The sequence below is a fragment of the Canis lupus genome, chromosome 20 (genome assembly GCF_048164855.1).
Source record: "Canis lupus baileyi chromosome 20, mCanLup2.hap1, whole genome shotgun sequence".
NCBI lineage: Eukaryota > Metazoa > Chordata > Mammalia > Carnivora > Canidae > Canis > Canis lupus.
In genome coordinates, this window is record NC_132857.1 from 50,860,911 (window position 1) to 50,883,704 (window position 22,794).

At 36.9% G+C, this 22,794-nt stretch overlaps 1 protein-coding gene across 3 annotated transcripts in view; it reads left to right on the plus strand.

Annotated features, from left to right (window-relative positions):
- ARHGAP15 (Rho GTPase activating protein 15) overlaps positions 1–22,794 on the plus strand; it is a 608,584-nt gene that overhangs the window by 530,385 nt on the left and 55,405 nt on the right. For all 3 annotated transcript variants that reach the window (XM_072789067.1, XM_072789068.1, XM_072789069.1), the window contains one exon: positions 18,387–18,492. In XM_072789067.1, the coding sequence (XP_072645168.1) occupies positions 18,387–18,492 (106 nt within the window). The remainder of the gene's footprint in view (positions 1–18,386; positions 18,493–22,794) is intronic.

Consider the following 22,794-nt stretch of genomic DNA (forward strand, 5'->3'; position numbering starts at 1 on the left):
GGGAATTCGCATTTCTTGGGTTGGGGTGGGGGGGTGGGTGGTGGGAAGCGGGGAGACCATGGGGGAGGACTGGCACATAAACACTGAAGTAAGTTTTAATTAGAGAGCTCTAATACCACCCGCTCCTTTGAGTAAGTTGGTCGCGATTACAGTGCAAAGCGCTGCCTGGAAAGTCCAAGTTCAAAACGCACACGAGCTATTTGCAAATCTGTAAGAATTTGGTAGGGCTCTCATCTTGCATTTTCAGGATAGACACATTCATCCAGTTGCTAGGAAAGCCAAATAATGAAAACATAGCTGGGATTTAGCAAGTTCCACTGGGAATTACCTATGATAGAGGGCAGGGCTGCACTTCCTCAGAACATGCTCCTGCTGTAAAAATTCACAAACCTGGCATTCATACAGGCATCTGTCGCTTGCTCTAATGCCAGTTCATAGTATACATACAAACATCTGCTTCCGTGCACAAAGGGATACAGAGCGCTTGACAGGTCTGTGTTAGCAGGGTTCGCAATGCCAGTTCTTTATGCAAAAACCCTAATGCTTCCCGTCAAGCCATTAGAAGTGATACAATCAGCCCAGGCCCCATTAAGCCATCAGTGTCCACCTGTGATAAAGATGGCCATTTGTTTTCTTAAAGCCCACTTAATGTCTGCTTAACTCAATTTGTCAGGAAATGTAGAACAATTTCCTCACAGCCTGAAATTTGGTAGTGGTTCAAAGTCAAAAGGCCAGGTCTAGTCCTATTCAAATGATATAATAAACAGTCTTCAAATCGAAATCTCCCTTGAGGAGCTGATGTTTACTTTTTAAAAAAAAAAAAAATTACGTTAGCTAGAAAAGAATACCATTTGCATCCTTTACTATTATTTTATTTATTTATTTTTTTATTTCTAAAGTCCTGGAATATGTCTACCAGTGAGAAGGGCCACTGCTTGATTGCAGGAGGAAATAACTTTATTCTTTTCTTAAAAAATTCAGCCAAAAACGGGTTTTAGAAAGAACAGGATGGCTTTTGCAAAACACTAGTCCTTTACTATAGCAATCACTTCCAACCTCTTTAAGAAATCCCATTACAACGTGTGTAAATTTACTCTTTAGCCAAATTCTGTTTAAAACATTCTCCATATTCTTTATTTCTAGCTATTTGTTGGAAATGGCCTTTTTATATCCCTTAAAAATTAAATGATTGCTTTTGAAAATATTTTATTTTGAAATGATATTAATCAAATATGGGAGCTGACTTTGTGCCCAAACCAACTCACTTTAAGTCACATGACCAATTACACGAGGGTGAGTATGTCTGGTCATCTGGAAGGCAGAGAGGAATCAGAAGACGTTTCTAAGATTAACCATCAGGGGGCCCTCTTAAATATTATAGATACACTGGCTTCCTTGCATTCCAAATTAGAGGTCCTTAAAATCTAAAACCAACTTTGAATAAAATTTTAACCAAAAAATTTAATTTTTGTGTGTCCAGCAAGTTCCACGTTCAGAATATTTAACTTTTGGTTCTTTGTGTTTCTGCTTATAAGAGTGAGGCCCATGGGGTGCCTGCATGGCTCCGTCGATTAAGCATCTGCCTTCGGCTCAGGTCGTGATCTCATGGTCCCAGGATCAAGTCCCACACTGGGCTCCCTGCTCCATGGAGAGTCTGCTTTTCCCTCACCCTCTCCCTCTGCCTCTCCCTCTGCTTGGGTTCTCTCTCACTCTCTCTCAAATAAATAAATAAAATCTTAAAAAAAAAAAAAGAATTATGCCCTAACTATTGATGCTACCTAGGAAATATAATTTCTCACTATGGATGTAAGGTAAACTGAAGAACTGAGTCAATTAACTGGATAATTCAATCAACATATATTAACTGGGAATCTAATATGTACAGAAAAATTGGGGCAAAAGCAGAGTTTAAGAATATAAATTAGATGGATACTACCTCATTCTTTGACTTACAAGTAGAGAAAGCTTTAATGAATATAGTTTCCAAAAGAGAAGAGAAATTGTGTTGACTTACAGGGGTAGGGTATGGGAATTGAACATGTACCTCAGCATAGGATGAATATCAGCTTATTTTTTTCACTTAGAAATATTGCCATGAAGTCTTATCCTTGAACTAGTGCTATGTTTGTAGGTTTTATTTTCCAGTCTTCAGAGGTTCAATCTAATAAGCGATATAATACCCTAAGAAATGATTTGATGGAGGAAGAATCAGAGATTAAAATATGGAACCAAAATATATTTACATGCAAGGCCCCACAGGATGAGCCATCTTTCTTCAAGTTGGAAATATGTAGTCCCGTGACCTGTGGCACTTGTGTCTCCTGTCCTCTCCGTGCAAACACCCTACTACACCCAACATTTTGAGCCACGAGAAGGAAACATCACACTCAGACTTCGCTTTCTTGATTCTGGACTGTATTCACGAAGAAAAAGGTGAACTGCAGCAGAAATACCTAGAAGAAAGTCTAGTACGTTATTTTCCTAGATATGGTTTCATCTGTGAAAATAGCATATCGTCTTTCAAACCTTTCAAACGACGAAAGGTTATCATCTGTACCAACAGAGAATTATTTTTATTATCAAGGTAGCATATATTCATTATGGAAAATTTGGAAAATGCATTTTGAAAATGAGAGGCAATCATCCATACTCCTGTTAGTCAAAGAGAACTCAATGGTTAATATTTTGATATGCTTTCTACTAGTCTTTTTAATTAACTGCTTAGTAAAGATATATAATTATATGGGATCTAAGCTATTGTACAAATACATTTTAAAATATCTCTTCTAACAGATTACAAAAATAATAAGTATTTATTGAGGCTAAGTAAAAAGAAGAAAATTAAATTGCTTTAAATTTCATCACCATATTTTAGGGTATTTCCTTTTGACCTATTTGCCTGGCATTTTTGAGGCTAACTTGAACAGAAAACTAAAAAGAAGAAAATTAAAATCACTCTAAATTTCATTTACCATATTTTGGGGTATTTCCTTTTGACCTGTTTGCTTAGCATTTTTCTCTCTAGCTTACTTAATTCTTAAAACATACGTAACGTTGGAAAATTCATATACAATTCCTATTATTGCTTGATTTTTTTTCAGTCTTTATCACTTTAACGATCCCCAGACTCAGTTTTTTCAACACAATTATTATAGACACAAAGCGTGTTTACCAAAGAATCATAGCAAGGGGAGTAAACACTCTGCTCTTCTCTGAAGCTTTGCTTTTTAAGAGGGGAAGAAAAGTCTTGTTTAGTAACTCTCCAGTGCAATGATCTAATAATGGTGTTTGCTAGCAAGTGCCAGAACTGAATAGCACCAGAACCATTTTAAATGGTCATCATCTGTCCCCAAAGCGTTCACCTGAACTGTGAAGAGAGGACCCCTCTTGGTCTGAGAATGAAATCAAAGCCAAAGAGAAATAATCAAATGGTGCCTTCTGAGTTTTGGGTCCAAACCAAATAGATACTTACTTTTGTTTATAATGTCTCTATTTTTGAGTTGCAAAATTTGATTCATCACTCAGTAGGCTTATATAAGCCTTCCAGTAAACTTTTCAAGAAAGCAGTGCTATTATAAATCTCCGCATGGATGAGAATGTCTTTCTGTTGTTTTAACATGCAAAAGATAATATGAGTGTGCACACAGTTTGGGACCACAATTTTTCCCCCCTATAAACAGTAGATACCGCTTTGTTTTACTTTAGAATTAAGGGAAATAAGTCTTGGGAAAGGCTGGATATTTACTTATTTTGTCTTCTTTTTGTTCGAATATTTGTAGGATTATACTTGATCTTTATCACTTCAAAGTTTTGCCAAAATACATCAAGATAGTGTCTATACTCAGTAGTGGTTTCTTAGAATCTGGCCATCATTTTAAATACTGAGCTAGTTTTTTTATTCACAGAATTTTTAAAGAAATTTTGTCCTTGATTGTTGCATATTTTTCAAATGTTCTGGTTTCTCCCTCAGGTATACTTATAAATCGTAGACAATCTCTCAATTCTCTAACTTCCAACATGTCTTTTTCCTATCTTTTTTTTTTTTTTTTTTTTTGTCTCCACATTCTGGGGAAGCTTCTCTAGTTTGTCATCCATATCACTGACCTAATTCTTCTGCAATTAAAAAAAAATTATTTTGTATTTTTAACTTTCCACACTGTCTTTCTTCACTATCTATCTCATCATCTTACCCTAGTATTTTTCCATTATACCCTATTGTCTTCTTATGGTCTGCTGCTTCTCTTTTTGTTAGAATTCTTGATGTTTCAAATTCTATTGAAGATGCTAAATAGTTTCCTTTTTGTCTCCTGGACATTGTGAAAGTTCTGCTCTTCTGAGCATTGTTCTCTTATCTGAAATGAGTGTTCTTAAAGGTCATGCATTGGGGATCCCTGGGTGGCGCAGCGGTTTAGCGCCTGCCTTTGGCCCAGGGCGCGATCCTGGAGACCCGGGATCGAGTCCCACGTCGGGCTCCCGGTGCATGGAGCCTGCTTCTCCTTCTGCCTGTGTCTCTGCCTCTCTCTCTCTCTGTGACTATCATAAATAAATAAAAATTAAAAAAAATTTAAAAAAAAAAAAAAAAAAAAAAAAAAAAAAAAAAGGTCATGCATTGTTGTAAATTTTGTTGTGTTTACTCATCTCAAAGGTGGAAATGTAACCAATACTTGCGCATCCTGCCTTTTACCTTCTGTTTCAGTTTGAGTCAAATCTTTGTCTTGGAGCTATACCAAGACAACAAATTGATAATCATAGCTCTTACATTAAATCTTACCTAGCATATTTAGTATCTGATGGCCCTGCCATCCTGATATTGAATCCCCCCCACACACTATATTCCTTAACTCGCTACATTCTAAAAGATGAAAAACATAAATAAAACATTAGAATTCCAAGAATTGATTCCTAATAAAATTTTCACCAGTCTCTGTCCCTCCTATGTTTTACATTCGGGACCACAGTTTCTATTGTGATACGTGCCATTATTAGAGTATCCTTTCTGCCTTCCATCCTCAAACTCCTCAGTTCTCTTTGAAAACTGCTATCTCCAAATTACTACGGGGGGCGGGGGCAGGGGGGGAATAAAAGAAGTCCTGATCAAACTCAGAAGGGGAGAGGACTGGTGAGAAAGGAAAGAAGGAAAACATTCACACTACTCAATAGCATTAGCTTTGTAGAAAACAAAGTGCTAGGGAGCGCCTGGATGGCTCAGTTGGTTGAAAATCTGGCTTTGATCTCAGCTCAGGTCTTGATCTCAGGGCCATGAGTTCAAGCCCTACACTGGGCTCCATGCTGGGCATGGAGTCTACTTAAAAAAAAAAAAAAAAAAAAAGAGTGCTGTCCAGTGTTTTAGGTTGGCATAAAAATCTGAAAATTTCAACTGAAATCCCACAGTTGAAGAAAGAGAAGGATCTTTCTGTTTCCAGAAAGTCAAGCTCACTGAGTCAATAGCACCATAGGGCAGGTGGTCCCACCCCTGCGCTAAGTTTTCCAATTAAATTCAATCTGCCTTGAAGGAAATTATTCTTAATTCTTTGACACCATGTTGATCATCAGTTTCTGTTTATTGTAAGAATTCTAGTCTATTTTCTTTGTATTCAAACATAGTTAGTGACAGGTTTCGAGAGGTGGTTAGGTGTTAGCAACGAGATGCCACTTTAAAAACCAAAAGTCAAGATTTGCATCACCTTTTTTTAGAGGACATCACATTGAAAGTTTGCATTCAAATTATCCCTTGGAGTGTGACCTCTGCCTATGACTTCTTTACATTTGCGTCTTTACCTGGAAATGGTAACAGGCCTGAGAGGAGGATATTATTTTTAGTCCTGCCACTTGCAAGGCCCTTTGAACTTCTAAGAAGATGCTTAGAATCACAAAATGTAAATCAATCATTTATCATAACGATAGATTTCAAAGTATTATATTTCCATTTGGGGAATTTTTTTTTTCATTATCTAAATTACACCTTGGTTCTTTATAAAAAGAATCTTGGAGTTTACATCATAGGAAAAAAAAAAAGTTTCTATTGGCTTGAATTGTCGGTAAGGTGGTGTGTGAATGGCCTCAAGTTATACATTTGCAGAGGAAATATCATCCAGATGCTCAAGTCTTAGTTTCTTGGCAGACAACTAGGAACCACATCGAAACTGAGTCTAAAATCTTTTAACAAAGGAATTCCACATTCTCTTACCTTTGGAACGGACATTAATTAAGAGAAACAGTCATATCCCCTGTGATCAGAGTTTAACTACTATTAATCAGAGTTCACCACACAATTAACACTTTGAACTGATTAGCAAATGGAAATCATAGCAAGAAATTTTGAGGTTAGATTAGCAAGTGGACGGATTCTCTTACCCAACTCACTGTACCTCATCTTTTAAAAGAAAAAAATTAAGCACTCCAGTCATAACGAACTGGGCAGATTTTGTTTTTGGTGAGGTGTTTGCCGTTACATATTGCACATAATGTATGGCACTGTTAGGAGGAAAAAATTGGAGTCAAAGTGGCTGGAAAGTTAGGTCTGCTCTGTAGCACTGTGAGATTGTTGACATCTGCCGAGGTTGGAGCGCTCAGTAAGCAGGAAATGGGGTGTCACTCTGAGTGGTAGTTTACCATTATCCTGGCATCCTAATGAAGTGTCTGCAGTGCACAGAGCTTCTGGATGGCATCTTAACGCACGGCTAAGCAAAAGCACTTCTCTCCCTGTCACTGTCATCCATCTGCCTGCACCCTACTGTAGCCAATGGGATGGAACCATGCTACAATGTGCTATAAGCCATTTAGAGTTGCACATTGCATAATCAGTCCCATCAAATATGTAAAAAATGGCTATTATTGGTTATTTTCCTCAAACTCTGGCACCTGGAGTTTGATACATTAAAGTTAAACTTTCCGAGTGCTGTTTATGCTATTAATTCCACTTTCCCCCTACTATCTAAATGGGAATGAGTTGCATCCTCATTGTCTTAAGTCCTGTTAATGGACTGAAAGAGTTGTATGAATATTCATTAAAAAAAACTTCACTGTACATCACACTTGGTGAATTCATCAATTTACAATATAATGGAATGGTCATTTTTCTTTGAGATAACCATTTTTAAGAAAAGGACAAAAAAAATAAATCAAGTTGAATCCCAGATTGGTTGCTTTCATCTTCGAGCACATTATTTAGTTTGCAGTGATTGTTTGGGGTCTTTCAATAGCTCTCTTTAAAGACACAGTGCATTTCATCAAGTGCGTGTACATTTTTAAGCTAGTTTTGTCCAAACTGATGATTCATTTGGGTGCTTTAATATTACCTCCGGTGAAATTCACATGCAGTGGAAGGGGAACTGTCTGTTATTAGGTGGCGTAAGTATAGTAAGGTGTGTGTAATTCTCCAGAAACTTCTAGAGGGTTCGTGTAGGGTCCTCCAGACATGGCCCGCAAGGCAGCTGGGCCCTCATGGCAAGAACTGAAGTAGTGAGATGGCCACAGAGTTGAGAAGGAGCTTTCTGTAATAGGCGGGTGCAACAGGAATCTGCCAAATTAGAGGTGTGTGTGTGGGGGGGGGGTTGGGGTTGCATAAACAAGAGGCCATCACATAATTCGGTTGCATCAGGAATTTTTTTTCACAGACATTAAAACTATGGTAAACATAACAGCGGGGAGGCTTGCACTGCAGCACAGTGGGAAGCTTAAAGCGCCTGCCCGCCTGTGCCTGGCTCCAACCACTGCTAGAAGTCTCCGACTTTCATTAGCACTCAACTGATTCACCCAGATTCCCCAGAAAAGGAGAAAAATCCAAGCAGCCAAGCCCCTGGCTAATTATTGTAAACGCTCCCAGGTTACAGGATTTTGGAGGCAATAATGGCAGGAAAATGTTGAACCAGAACAAAAGAGTCCCCCTGAAATAGAAGAAGCAAGAGCTGGGTTTGTTGTTTGTCTGTTTGTTTTAAATCGGTGTAGCCTTTGATTTGATTGGTAAGGCAGTGTGTGGGAATACTGGACCACCCCTTTACAATGAAATTTTAGGTGACTGAGCCAAAGTGTGTGCCACTCATTTTGAGCAGTAAAAAGTACAGGTTCATCTCACAAATGACCTTCCCCAACCCACCCCCCTCCTGCAAGTGGCACCCGAATGTATGCAAGCATGTCTCACAGGTCCCTGAAACAGAAACTGTTTCCTCTGGAAGAAATTTGTAATAATTCAAAAATCAATGTCTAGCCCAATGTAACCAGGGCGGCAAACTAATGCACATCACTGCAAAATACTGCACATCAGGCTAAAGTTTTTATGCCACCCCTTAACAAATGGAGTCATTTGAGGAAAAAAAATACCGTTTTTATCAAAGGGACAGTGGTCTGCTATTGATACCCATAAACATTTAAAATGGTGCTTTTTTTTTTTTTTTTAATGGAGTGATAGGTGTTTATTTTTGCTAAATCCAGCCTTGGGAATCTGGTTTCTTCAATCATATCCCCCCAGCTGCTGTCAGCATTACAGCACATCGGCTTTCCTTCATGTGCGAATATTTCTCCAGACTCATTTGCAAAAGAGTCGAAGCGATATTAAAACACCACATCCAAACCTCCTTTAAACACACAAAGAAATAGGAAAACACATCAGAACTAGACCATTGAGAAAATCCTCCTTTCAAATTTACTGTTTGCTTCACATGCTAGTATAAAATATCCCACAAAGTCCCGTTTGTGATCCATTTGAAACAATCTTGATTTGCTTAAATTGTCACATTCTTCTTGCACATTTCTTCCTAAATGCAAAAATGGCAAGGACTTCTCCTCCCTCTTCATTATAAAAGTGCAGAATTTCTGGCTTGTTTATTCCTAATGGAACACTTGAGAAAGAAGAAAATATATAAATATCTCTTTCAGAAGATTAGTTGTCTCAATCTTTTTAAAAGAGAGGATTTGCTCATTTCTTCCCCATGGTAAACAACTTGGGCTTTTCATTGTAATTTTCCATTGTCAAATTAATGCATTTCACTTTGCCAACTTGGTCCCATGGTTCTAAAACGTTGTACTTTTTAATATCCTTATTTCTTCTGTAAAATATATTAATGTGTATCATTAGGACATAGACAAGGATAGAACCTAAGCATCTTTTTAAACAGATTTGTTGGAGTTGGAGGAAACTTCTACTCCACTGTCACTTAGTAAAAACAAAGTCTGAAAAAAACTTGCAATCCAACAAAATAAAAGTATATTTTATTCCCCATGAGAACACAGTTCCAAGCTAAGGATTTCAAGAAAGAAATGGTGTGTTTTTGAGGCTCTCAAATCAAGCATCAGAAATTTTGTTTGATCTACTGGTAAATATTCTATTGACAAGGTCAAGAACAGAGAAAGTCTGGCCGCCAAGACAGAAAAGAGAATAAGCATTTAAAACAACAACAAAAACAACAACAAAAGTCGACAGTTTATCAACTTCAATATCTAAAAGTACTGTGCAGTCCCTTTACAGAATGTGGAGGAAAGTCCCCAAACTATAATGAAAGTATGTCCCGATGTTCACCTACCACATATATAGTTCTTCAAAAATTATATTAAGGATATTAATGAAAAAATGGCTAATATTTTCAAGAAACTATAAAGAGAGAGAAAGAGAGAGATGGAGAGCAAAGCAAGCTGTGGCAAAAAACCTGGGCTCAGCAGCTTTCTGGGGGAAATGGTGAAATGTGACTATGTGATTTATAATGAGAAAAGGTATCTACAACATACAATTTTCTACCTAGCTGCAAATAATAATTCATAGTGATGTCCCTTCCAGATAAAAGACCTTTGCTATGTAGGACCCATGTGGTAAAATGATCATGATAAATGTCAGACCAGTGCAGGTAACGGCTTTACAAACCATTAAGATTAGCTGGCTCTTTTTTCCGATGATAACAGTAACCATGCTGTGACTCTATGTGGTAATAATATCTCAGTCCTGATAAATGCCAGAGCCAGGCAGAGGTGTTTATCATTCCCAGTTCAGAAATGCTGACTAAAGTTACCACATGTTGCCTGTTTTTCTTCTTTTACAATAGTCTCACAATTAAAAAAAAAAAAAGCTGAATCATAAAATTATTTTATTCCCTATTTCTTAAAGGATTTTGATGCTTGTGGCTATTAACTCTCTCCTGTTCTTGGTGTCACTGCATGGCCAAGTCAGATGGGCTGGCTGAGAAAACAGTTTACTATACGAACCACTCTCTCCTTTTCAGAAGTCTTCTGCTCAAAATGAATAGTTATGGATATGCTTTTAAATACATATATAGATATCTGTTAAATTATATATATATATATATATATATATGATCTAAAATACTGGGGGAAATATTTCTTAATTCATATTTTATTTAATTGTGTGACAAGTCCTAGTTGTTTTTAAGTGAGATTTTTTTAAATCCCCTATAAATTGAATTTACCTACCAATGGAAAGTGGTAGACACATATTCAAAACTTCAAGTCTAGAAAAGTATTTGTAGGATTTCTACCCTTAAGAAAGTACACAAAGATAATGCTTAATATAAATAGCTACTTGAATACTTGAAAAGGATTACTGGTTTATGATTAGAAAGGTGTCAAATGACTCAAAATGGTAACCTGTGTGTGTGTGTGTGTGTGTGTGTGTGTGTGTTTAAAGCTTGTAAAAGCAGATATGCTTGAATAAGTATAGTTTAAAGAAAATTCTCACAGGAGAACTGAATTTCAAAGAAATAAACTAGTGAGCTTTATTTTCTCAGCACAGACTATTGCCTGAGGATGAATTAGTATCATTTGTAAGTTACAGAAATATACTTGGCCACCATGACACCTCCAAAATTACTTTGGAAATAAGAAATTCTAGGGAGGACAATACAATCATGCTTTTCCCATAAAGATTGCTACTGGAGTGTCAGCCATTGCTTTACTCTTCAATTCAGACAAAGAGGGGCGATGCTGCAAAACTGAGGAAGGGGTGTTTAAGAGATAGCATTAGATTGGTGAATTTTAGGAAATGCTTCATCCCAAAACTGGTTGCACAAAAGCAATAATACCCTTTATTAAAAGTAACTATTAAAACTTCAGTACTTTTTCCAAAATATTCCTCCTTCAATATGAGGGCAATGCACCTGAAGTCCCTAGAATAACATGGATATAGTCACATGGGAAGAAAAAGGGGGGTTTTATTACTTTCCTGAATGTATTTGGAGGAATGTTAAGAATATATAAAGAAGTCAAGAATAATCATTCTAAGGCCTTCAGAAAGTGACTAAATAAAATTTTACATTCATTGACTTAGTATTAAATACATTTCTCAGTCATTTTGAATTTTTTTAGTTTAATGAGCTAACACATCAGAAGCATTTTAACAATCAACGTAGAGAATCCCTTCAGCCAGAAGAAACATAAACTTCACTGATACCTATATTATGATATGTCTTAAATTTAATGACATATTTGTATTGTATCTGCCCCCATGGATTGTCAAATGACAGGAGACAGGGATCAACGTTGTATCTGCCAGTGGTTGCACATAGCTCCTAATTAATATTTTTTTCTTTAACCATGTATGTATTCAATACTCTAAAAAATTATTTAAGAACTAGTTTTTTTTTCATTTCCTAATTAATTTCTTAAATTTTCTAATTGTTCATTGCCAGAGAGTAGGAAAAGTGGAAAGAAATTGAGGTTGCGCTTAACAAGATTAGTCTTGCTCCTAACAGCATGCTCTGGATGGCCTGCCTCTTCCTGAACAGGGACAAGAAATGTCTAGAAATGACGCTAGCCATTATGCTGAAGTTTTCCCTACAGGTTAGGGAACATGGACTTATGGCAATCAATTGGCCTAAGTATTTTCATTACTGACATTTATTAGCTATGGCGAGTTATTTCATCTTTAAAACTCTTCCTAAAAGCCTTCTTTTTTCAAAAATCACACAAAATATTAATATCTCCTGGAAGGAGAAACTGAATACAAGTGTGCCAGTAAGGCGATTCATTCTAATTCTCAGGTGGTCCACGCTAGAGAAAGAAAGAGATCTTACCTGAGTCAGGTAGATTCAGTTCCTACTGTGTCCTTCCGGTCCTGCAAATTACACACCTCTGTTCTCAATCTGAGCTGTTTTGACATAGATTATCAACACCTAAAGTCAAATTTACTAGGAATCTGCAGGCATTGAGAATATGCATTCTTTTTAATTAAATATAAAAGAAGTCTTTTCTGGTTTAGAGGGGCATTGGAGTGGGGTGCGTGAAATCTTGACAAATTGTGAATTACCAACCACAGATTAAACTGAAGATTGTGGTTATTCCCAGTTTATGATATAATGACACTTCTATTTATGATGCATTATACCTACTTTTGAATTATGACCAAACACTCATTGATAATGGACAATCTTCTACGTATATACAAAGCTATCACATATTGTGGGCTGTTCTTGTTCATAGGAAAGGGTACTGAAGATTAAAATTTATGGCTTCATATGATTTTGGAAACAGCTTTGAACTACGAGCAATCATGTGCCAGGGCCGATAGAGAGGATGATTCAGAAGAAAGATCTTAATGTGAAGTGGACTTACATTTAATGAACACTCACTATCTGTGCATTGATATGCACTGAAACGTTCAATTCTACAAAAAATCTTAGGAGGTATGGGCTTTTTGGCATTTTTAAGGCATAAGAAACATTAAGAGTTCAAGCAACACATCGTAGGTTGCCCCAAATCAAATAGCAGAACAAGCATTCTCACCTAGTTCTTTCAGACTCCTTCATGATATATGAATTCTCTTATTTCATAGCATGAGTTTGAAATATATGTCTATTTGTACCTACTTATGAGTCCTGAATTTGCCCCCAGTTGTTTCTCCCTAAAGTAAATGTAAGTTATTTAAAGAAATGTATCAGGCAAATGTCATGACTTGGATGATTCCTCAACAACTAACTCCAGTTTTATAATTAAAGGCATATTCTCAATGATTTGTACTCAGCTGCAGGGAACGATAACAAATAAAGTGTTATCTGAAGATACTCACTTCTCCTATAAGCCAGGGCAGTCTGACCTAAATTCTGAAATGGTCATGATACAAAAAAAGCATAAATTGAATAGAAACTCAATTGTTTTCTTTCAAATATGACCCTACTGTATATGTGACTACCATTTTTTCATACAGGATGCGTTATACATTCCAGAATAACATTCAGAAGCAAAACAGCTGTGATAATGCTGACCTTTTTAAAACAAAGGGATACAGTTGTCCTTTAAGAATTACAGATAAATAAAATGAATGGTACTACCAATATATTGGCTGCTGAGAGAATTTGGTCTCTTCTTCCACTGGGTGAATCTACATAACAATGAAGAATTAATTTTGGAATATGATTTAACATGCGGCTATAAATAAGTTAAGAATAATAAATGTGTGGATGATAAGGCCAGAAAAGTGTCCAGGGGTCATCAGATCCAGAGTACTGCACTACAAAGAACTCTTTCTATCCTTGTACAACTTTATCTTATCTCTTTGCAGAAAGGCATTTGGTTGTAAATGTCCTTGTTTTAGTAGCAACATTTCATGCAGATAAATGTAAATATAACTATCGTAAACTATATTTTAAAGAAAAACGTGCCCTTAAAACCATGAATCAGTGCAAAACTATAAAGCTATATCCTTATCATAACATTATAGGTTATTTCACATCATGTAAGAGCTGTTACTTCTCTAAGTAGCCTGGAGTTGTTTATGAAGAAGCTCATTTACAGGAAAGTTTGGTATAGTTTGAGAATCTGGGGCCAGGTGAGTAAAGAATCAGCATTAGGAAGATCGTTTACTATCTTAACATATAAATGCATATTATAGGTATTTTCACATCGACATTCTTTGCCATCCAGTAGCGGTAAGCCTGAAGCACTTACAGAAAGATTCTGTGCTCAGAGATGAGGTTATGTTCACAGCTTAGAGACTGGCAAGGCAGTTGGGATATGGATGGAGCACTAAGACAAATGTATTAAAAACCATAAAGTATATACAAAAATAAGTCATAAGGGAACTGGTTTAAGAGTAAATGTGAGAGAAAGGGAGAATTATGGAGTTTCTCATTATTGGAAAGATTTTGTGTAAGTCTCACAATTTACCTAAGAGATTCTCCAATTCTCTGTAAGGAAGAAATTCTCCCCCTCCCCGGAAGTCATAGTGTAAAAAAGTCAGAGATATCTCAGAGTCTTCTCAAAACTCTCAATACTTCATAATAATGAGAAACCATATGCTGAAGGAGAAATATTAATAGAAAATGCTGTCTTTCAGATGCTCACTGAATCAATTGAAGACAGTTGACACATCTTTAGTAAGCTGTATATGAATCTTAGCTCATTAACCAGTCCTGTATTATGTATGCGGATTCCAATTCCTCATCTGACACATCAATAAACCAGATCTGAAAAGGTGTCATTTCGGTTTTAATATATCCAATTGTATTTTTAGATGTTCCTCCACTTAGAAGTGTTTGTGTTACTTCCTGATTTTACAAGCTATGGAAGAATGGGTGTGGTAATGATTTGAATGGGAAACCACTGCTTTCCTATAACCTTTTCAAAGATTTTGTTCTGATTACGTTGTAAGGAAAGTAAATTTCTCTTCCTTAACATTATTTCAGCTCTCTCTAAACCATCAGTTCTCCCTTTAGTCCCTAAATAGAACTTCACCACAAACTTGTGTGTACCACTACTCAATTGCACAATTTCTCAAGTATGTGTGAAACTAGAGAGGGAGAGAAAAAATATTGTTATAAAGAGCCTTCATGTACAATGTTTCTTATAGGCAGATATGGGAACCACCATACACTTTTATAAGGATTCTTAAATGTAACTGAACTGCTCGCCTATCAGATCATCAGTCTCTGGTGATCACAAGGTATCTATCTAGTGTATTGTGAAATGTCAGGCCACCAGAGCAATTGTACTGTCACCAACTGACACCAACTCAGTTCAAGTATCGACAACTGCATTTGGAATGGTCACTGCAACCAGAAAGAATGCTTATTGCTAAAAATAAAAGGTGACCCAGACCTAGCCTGGGCCTCAAAAAAGGGAGGGTGAGAAAAGGTGTGACTCTTTAGAGTACTTACTTTTTACTGGTCACTGTGCGAGGTATATTACGGACTATCTTGTTGAATCCCTGAAACTGGCTTTTTAGATATTATTCAAAGAAACTGGGAAATTTGTCCAAGGCCACACAGTTAATAAAAAACTGTTACAGAAATCAAACCAAGGGCTGTGAATTCCAGTCCATGTTCATGTCTTTCGTTCATTCGCTAATTCTTTCTTCATCCACCTAACCCTGTATATGCCGGTATAATAGCTGCCTAGCTTTACAGGAAAACTTCCAGCTAAATGGGAGAACTTAACAGGCATTCAACCCATAGAAATACCATGTGTAACATCGTGTGGATAGAATGTCCTAAGTGCAAGGCAACACAGGAGAGAGAGAACTCACTCTGTCTGGGGAAGTTCATAGTTCTTTTACTTAGTGGTGAAACAAACTTAGTAGTTTGTTGTTGTTGTTGTTGTTTGTGTTTTTTTTTCAAACTTAGTAGTTTTAATTTCTGCACAAGCACCATGCAGTGACCTTGCATAAATTGAGCAATCCCCAATCTTTCTTCTTAAACCTGAGTCATATGTTCCCTAAAACTGAGGTTCGCTGGATGTAGCCATTTAGACCACTCTCCACTTATCGTTTCTCCAACTTAGCTTATGGCTACTACTTCTGTAATCCCCGGTGTCAACTTTTCAGAGTTTTCCCTTTTTTGGAGGCTCTGGCATTGTCCTGACCATTACAGGTGAGAGATTGCAGTGAAACTAGAAAGATTTCCTCTCTCTTCTCCCAACATCATCTTTATTGCTTGAACCAAGTGGTTCACTCCCAGGTAAATTGTACTACTAGCATCATGCCAAACCATGCAGAATGTATCCACCTTATGAATGCAGACATGTACGCATACATATTTGTATATGTTTATGCCTATATATGTGTGGATTTATATATAATCATGGGTGTGTGGTATTAGCTTCAGGTGACTAGAACGGGGTATCCAAGTATTCCTGAGAGCTTTGCCCTGGACATACTATGCCAATTTCCCTCTCATCTTTATTGAGTCATTTTACTTATTTTTCTGAGTTTGTTACATCCCATAAGATCCAACTGGTCCTATGAAGCATCACATTGTCTTACCATCATTAAGCTACAAAGGGGCTCTCTATCCTTTTGGCAGAAAGATTTTATCTGCTGTCTGCTATGATGTTGCAACTAGCTTTTCTTTCTCTTTCTTTCTTTCTTCTTTCTTTCTTTCTTTCTTTCTTTCTTTCTTTCTTTCTTTCTTTTTCTTTCTTTCTTTCTTTCTTTCTTTCTTTTTCTTTCTTTCTTTCTTCTTTTTTTTTAATTTCTCTCTCCCCCTCCCTTTGTCTCTTTCATTTGCAGTTGTCCAATCCATATTATGTTGGAACTCTTCTAAGAATAACTGCAATTTTGAAAGCTCTAACTGTGGGAGGCATTATTTATAGGCCTTTGTGGTTTTGGGAGGAAGAAGAAAAGTTTCCAAGGCAGAGTTCTACTAGGAAGATTGCCCCCCACTCCACTTTAGCCAAATACCATCTTTTGCAGGATATTTTCCTATAATTCCTTATTAGAAGTTTCTTTTGCAACAGTGTATTTAAAAACTGTCATTTTCTGAACCAACTCTTCCTTACCTCACTATATAAAGTTTATATACCTAATAACGGGTGATAATGAATTGGGCTTTGGAGAGCACATTGTATTAGGAATTGTGTTTGGTTTTAATATCAAGAGACTCGTCTTCAAAGGCTTTGGTACACACGAGCTGGTTTTCTTACGTTAAAGGAACTCAGAGAGACAGTAAAGGACTGGTCTGACTGCCTCACATATTCAAGGAGGCTCCTTTTAGCTGTGTGTTTCATTCCACATCCAAATGGATGATATACCATTCCATCTACATTCTGAGGAGCAGAAAGGTAAAAAGGCTTAAAAAGCTAAATCAGCTCCCTGCACATGGCCTCACCAGAAGTTCCATCCATCACTTTGACTAAAGTTTCTGTGGCAGGATGTGATCACACGGTCACATGTGAAACTAGAGGAGAAGAGAATGAATATTGGGTGAGTGTGTACCTAACGTATTACCCACATATATCGCCTTTTCCAACAGTGACCTCTTAAGGATCACCAGGAGTTCTATGTTAGAGGTTAGAGATAGGATATAGAAAAGAAAGGTACCTAAGTCAGTGTATATCAAGTGTTTAAGTTCAATAAATAATTACAGTTCCAAGTCCTGGTTAAAATTATGGTGAGATGAATTCTCTAGGTGCTAAGTAAATCAATTCTTATTATGCAATCCATGCCCATAAAGGTAACAAAATGAGGGAAAGCAATCTATGTGGTATGAAGTTTTAAACAACTTCCTATTTTTTACATGTATATGACTAGGTATTATGCTTTCAATTTTTATTTTTTGTACTTTCTTATTTTATAGCAAAAGCAAAATGTGTTAGGGAGAAAAGATAACACAGAGTAATAAAGAAGATTATTTCCCCTCCACAAAATCAAGTGAACAATAGAATATTGGTAATTGAATCACGCTGTGTGTCCTCAACTGTTCGTTTCCTATTGCTGCTATAACAAATTATCACAAACTCAGTGGCTTCAGACAACACTAATTTATTATCTTACATTCCTGGAGGTCAGAAGTCTGAAATCATCTTCACTGGGCAGAAATCGAGGTGTAGACCTGTGCTCCTTCTGGGGGCTCTCTTTCCTTGCCTCTTCCAGTTATTAGAGGCTGTCTTCACTCCTTAGCCCATAGCCCTTCGTCACATAGCCTTCTGCTTCCATTGCCACATCATCTTTTCTCTCTGACTCTGATCTTCCTGCTTTTCTCTTAACCACCTTTGTGATTATACTGTGCCCACTCAGATAATCCATAATAATCTCCCCATCGCAGAGTCTTTAATTGAATCACATCGGCCAAGTACCTTTGGCCATAGAAGGCAACATACTTGCAGGTTTCAGAGATTAGGGCATGGACATCTTTGGAAAGCCATTCTTCATCCTACCACATCTTATAAAATAGTAAAGCATTTATAAAACTGATTCAATACCTGATCTTAACAAGAGGATTATGTCAAAGCCACACTGTTGCTGCTTCATATTACTATGATCTACATCAGAGCCAAAATAAAGAAACTCCATGATAATGATGTTGAATACACTGATTCTCTTCGGCTACTGATTAGGACTTTAAGTTGTTAAGTCTTTGTCCAAAATTCTCCTAAGACAATACCCTCTTGCATTTAGGAAATCTCATTCTTTTCTAACATTCCTTTTATTTGTTAAACTTTTTTTTTTTTTTCAGAAAAGCAAGACTATAACACAAGAATTGAAACTATAAAGTCTCTTGTGCAAAAACTCCCTCCACCAAATCGTGACACCATGAAAATCCTGTTTGGACATCTAACTAAGTAAGTTGAAAGAGTTTCTGGTTGTATCATCATATTCTCATTTCTTACATAAGCAGTATTTAACTTCAAATCTCTATGACAAGATTTTCCAAAAGTATGTTTCTCAAATTTTCCCCTTAGCCAATCTAAGTCTTCCTACAGAAGCTGGAGAATGTACAAGAGGTAGGAAGGAGAACCTACAAAAGGAACTTCTAAAATAATTTATTTTTCCTGGTCTTTTCAACGAGTAGATATTTGCTGATTCATTGACATAACCTGACCCAGAGCCCTAGGATGGATTGTCTTTACTTCATTATCTAGTATAATGGGAAGAGCATGAAATAATTCAGACATGAGTGCAGAACATAGCCTCATCGTGTACAAAGTGCTATGACCACAAATAAGTTACTTACACTGTCTAAAATCAATTTGCTCGTTTGTAAAACGTTGATTCAGATTGGTAAGGTGCCATCCATGTAAAAAGCTAAGGGAAGAGTATGAAGGCAGAGAAAAAGCACGTGAAAAGACACAGAAGCCGACAGAGCTTGATGTATCTGAAAAACAGAAAGCAGGCCGGGATGGCTAGAGCTTAACGAACTAGGGGGGTGGTGGTGGTAGGAGGTAAGGTCATAGTGGCAGACTGGTGTCAGATCACATAGGTTCTTGTGGGCCTCAGTGAGCGATTTGGATCGTTATTCTAAGTACAATTACCAACCATAAAGAGTGCTGAATTGAGGGAGTATAAAAGATCACCCTGACCCATGGAGAGAATAGATTGCAAAATGGAAGCAGGGAGACCACCAGCCATGGAAGTCCAGACAAGAGGTAATGATAGCTTACGTGAAGTCCTTAAAGAGATATATTGGCGATGGGTCAGGGTGGATCTGCTGCTGGTCAGAGCGCAGATGAAAAAGGAAAGGAGAAATCAAGTGCGCCTCATCCGGTTTGGGCTTAGGCAAGTGAACAAATGGTAGTACTTACACAGATGGGTTGAATCGGAAGAGCGGACTGGAAAGCTCCATTTTGGTCATGTTAAGTTCAAAATGACTGTTACTCATTTGCTCTCTTAACACCTTCTTCAGATAAAGCGGAGTGCACTACAAGTGATGAGGTTTTAGCTTTCACCATATACCTATAGTAATGTTGAAGCCTGATAGAGTGTCAAACAGATCGGACAGTTTTGCTTTTGTGAGACTAAATCTCCTTAATCACCTATTCCTTGGGTGATTATTGAACTAATCCTGTAAATTCAATACATGTAATTGCACACACACAAAATTTAACCAACGGTGGTTCATATAGATTAATAAATGAAATTTGCCTACTGGTTACTCTGAGCCTTCTGAGCAGAAGTAACCAACGTTTTTGTGTATATGTGTATACGCACATAAACATGTGTATATGATTGTTATTGCGTTACAGTTGATCATACTGTACATTTAGTTCTGAAGTATTTTGCAAAATACTTCATGGAAAGTCTCCCATTTCATTAGACAGATTTATGTGATTCTCTCTAATGATGACATAGTATTCCACAGTATGGATAGTCCATAATTCGCTTAATCAGTCACTGCATTAGGGAACATGCTTAACCTAATCCATTATATAAGTTTCTTTCTTATTTTACCCCAGAGGAGAACCTGTGCCAAAGTTCATACCATTCCTTATTGCTAGAATGTCCCTTCTTATCACCTCCCCATACTGGCTATCATAGGAAACCCAGTGTGGCTTAGTGAAAGGATATTGGGCTTTAAAGAAATAGAGAGAGAGCTCTAGAGTCAAATACTTGTTCTATACTTTACTCCTCTTATGATCTCAAGAACATAAAACTGGATTAAATAATATCAGTCATAGCTTGTGGTCATGAGAATTAAATGAGATAATGCATGTATGTAAAATGCCTGGCTGGAGGTAAACATTCCTCAAATGTAAATTCTTTTCCCTTAGGATCCAGACATATCATGAAAGGGGTTTCAAGTTTCAAGTAAATACTGGAGTGCTTATGCCAGTAACTTTAACTGGACAAAGTCATAAAACAAATGGAAAAGTATACTATTTAATGCTATGCAATACTTAGTCTTGGAGACCTTGAGAAATATCCATTACTCAATCTCAATTATTCCCTTTTGTTCCCCCCAACTGAAACGAACAGCTAGAAAAAGAAAAAAAAATAGAGTCCGCTAAATCCTCCTTTAAAACAAAATAGAAACACAGATGAAAATCCATCCGATTGAAAACTTTAGAAGGATGAGAATCCTCCCCATTTCTACCACACCATCCCATTATTATATCACTTTCACAGCATTCACCTTGTAAGACTTTTCATTATAAATGGAGAGAAGAGTGGGATTTGCTAGTCACCAACCTTTCTTGAGTGGTGTAACCATATTCCACCCTGTACTGATTTATAAACGGGGTTTAATTAAGCACAAGTGTGTGCACATGATTATATCTTGTTAATCATTTTTTGCTAAGTTTTTGTTAAACAGCCAATCGTGGCATGTCATGAAAGCCTGAGAAGACTAAATAAGAAGATTGTTTAACAGGAATTTAAAAATATTCATGTTTGAAAGAATCATTAGAATGTTTTCCTTAGTCTTGATGCATTTGGTAGTTCTTCAGAAAATCTACCGTCAACACTTGTATGTAGTGTTTATTTCAAATTGTTGCAAATATATATTTTTTGAAGTTTGTTTAGTGAGGGTCAGAGAATGTAATGAAGTGCCAAAAATTCCACTTGACCTATGTACTCTCTAGCTCTAGCCAACAGAAGAGAACTCCATTTTTGCACAGCACTGAATTAAACATCCCCTTGAAAGCAGAGCAACTACCAACTGAGAGCGTTTAATACAGCACGATTGGACTACAGGGTGGATGCCAGTCTTGTCCGCAAAAGCCAGAAATTTTAAAGGGTTGTGATAACATTAAGTATACGATTACACAATGGCTGCACCAGCTGAATAGTCTCAGAGTCCAGAGTCTTCATTCTTGATCTAACTCAAGGTCAAGTTCTATGCGTCTGCTGTGATAACATGAAACCAGAAATTCAGAATAAGCTATCATCTCAAAATGCCATCAACCAGAAACCTTTATTAAGAGCCACTTTCACAAATTGACATTACAGTGATAAGTACTGTAAGGTCCCCTAGTACCTTCTGAATCATCACATAAACGACAAGTTCTATCTCTGTAAAGTATGTGTCCAGTGCATTTTCTTTTAGCTTGCTTCTTTGGAAAGGCAGGGAGGCAAGGTGAAGATGAAGTTAATGAGGAAGGAGGACCTGGAAAGATAAGGGTTAGTTGCTGATGGACAGTAGTCGGAGATTAAAAGCCAGGCAAAGGAGTTACGTAAGCAATAGAGAACCATTGAAACTTTATCTATGGGACATTTGCATGATGTGCTCAGAGTTTATGAAAAGCATCCAACAACAGAGGGTAGGGTGAACAAGATAGAAGGAGAAAAGAACCCAGGAGGCTACATGGAAGTTGTAGTTGGATTAAAGTGATGAACATCAAGTGGAAATAAATAGCCTAAATCTTGAGAATTTTCAGAGGAAATTTCTAAACAATTATTTTTTTATTTCTCTCATTTCTTTATCCCCATATCCAGCCATCCATGGAGTTAAGTCTCAGGTTTCAATGTTGGGGATTGTGAAAAGAGTCCCTTGGACAGTGATAATAACGATGATAATAAAGCAAAAGGAGACATTGTGGAGAAGAGTTCACCCTTTATTTTGCAAATATAAATAGGGAGTTGAGGTTATTGAAAACTAATTAAATCGGATGAATCTCATTTATTTTGTCAGATGTGTATTGAATCAAGCTTTTTATATGCTGCTAGTCAGAATGTACCAACCAGCATGGTGGGAAAGCCATATCTGTACTATAGCTCAAGAATAAAAAGCTTTCAAGTCTTCATGTCTTTTGGGCCAGTCATTGTAAGTCATGAGGGAGGCCTTTTATGCAGACAAAATTATTTATGCCAGCCATATTTGCACTGGTAGACACTTGGAAACAACCTAAGTGTCCAGTGACTGGGGAAGGTTTTACACAACATGATAAATGATATCAGCGTACTGAAATGTGGTTCATAGCCAATTGTTGTTGTTGTTTTTAAAGTCAGGGTTACAATATCTTATATATTCCAAAAGAATCTAACTATAAATATGTGGAACATTTGTGCAACTGGAAAAGATCAAAATTTTTGTTGAGATGTTAATGTTTCTTTCCTAGAGTTTCCCGCCCCCGCCCCCCCACCATGTATCGCCATTGGCATAGAAGTATATTGGTATATTGGTATAAAAGGCAATATTGAGGTTAAGA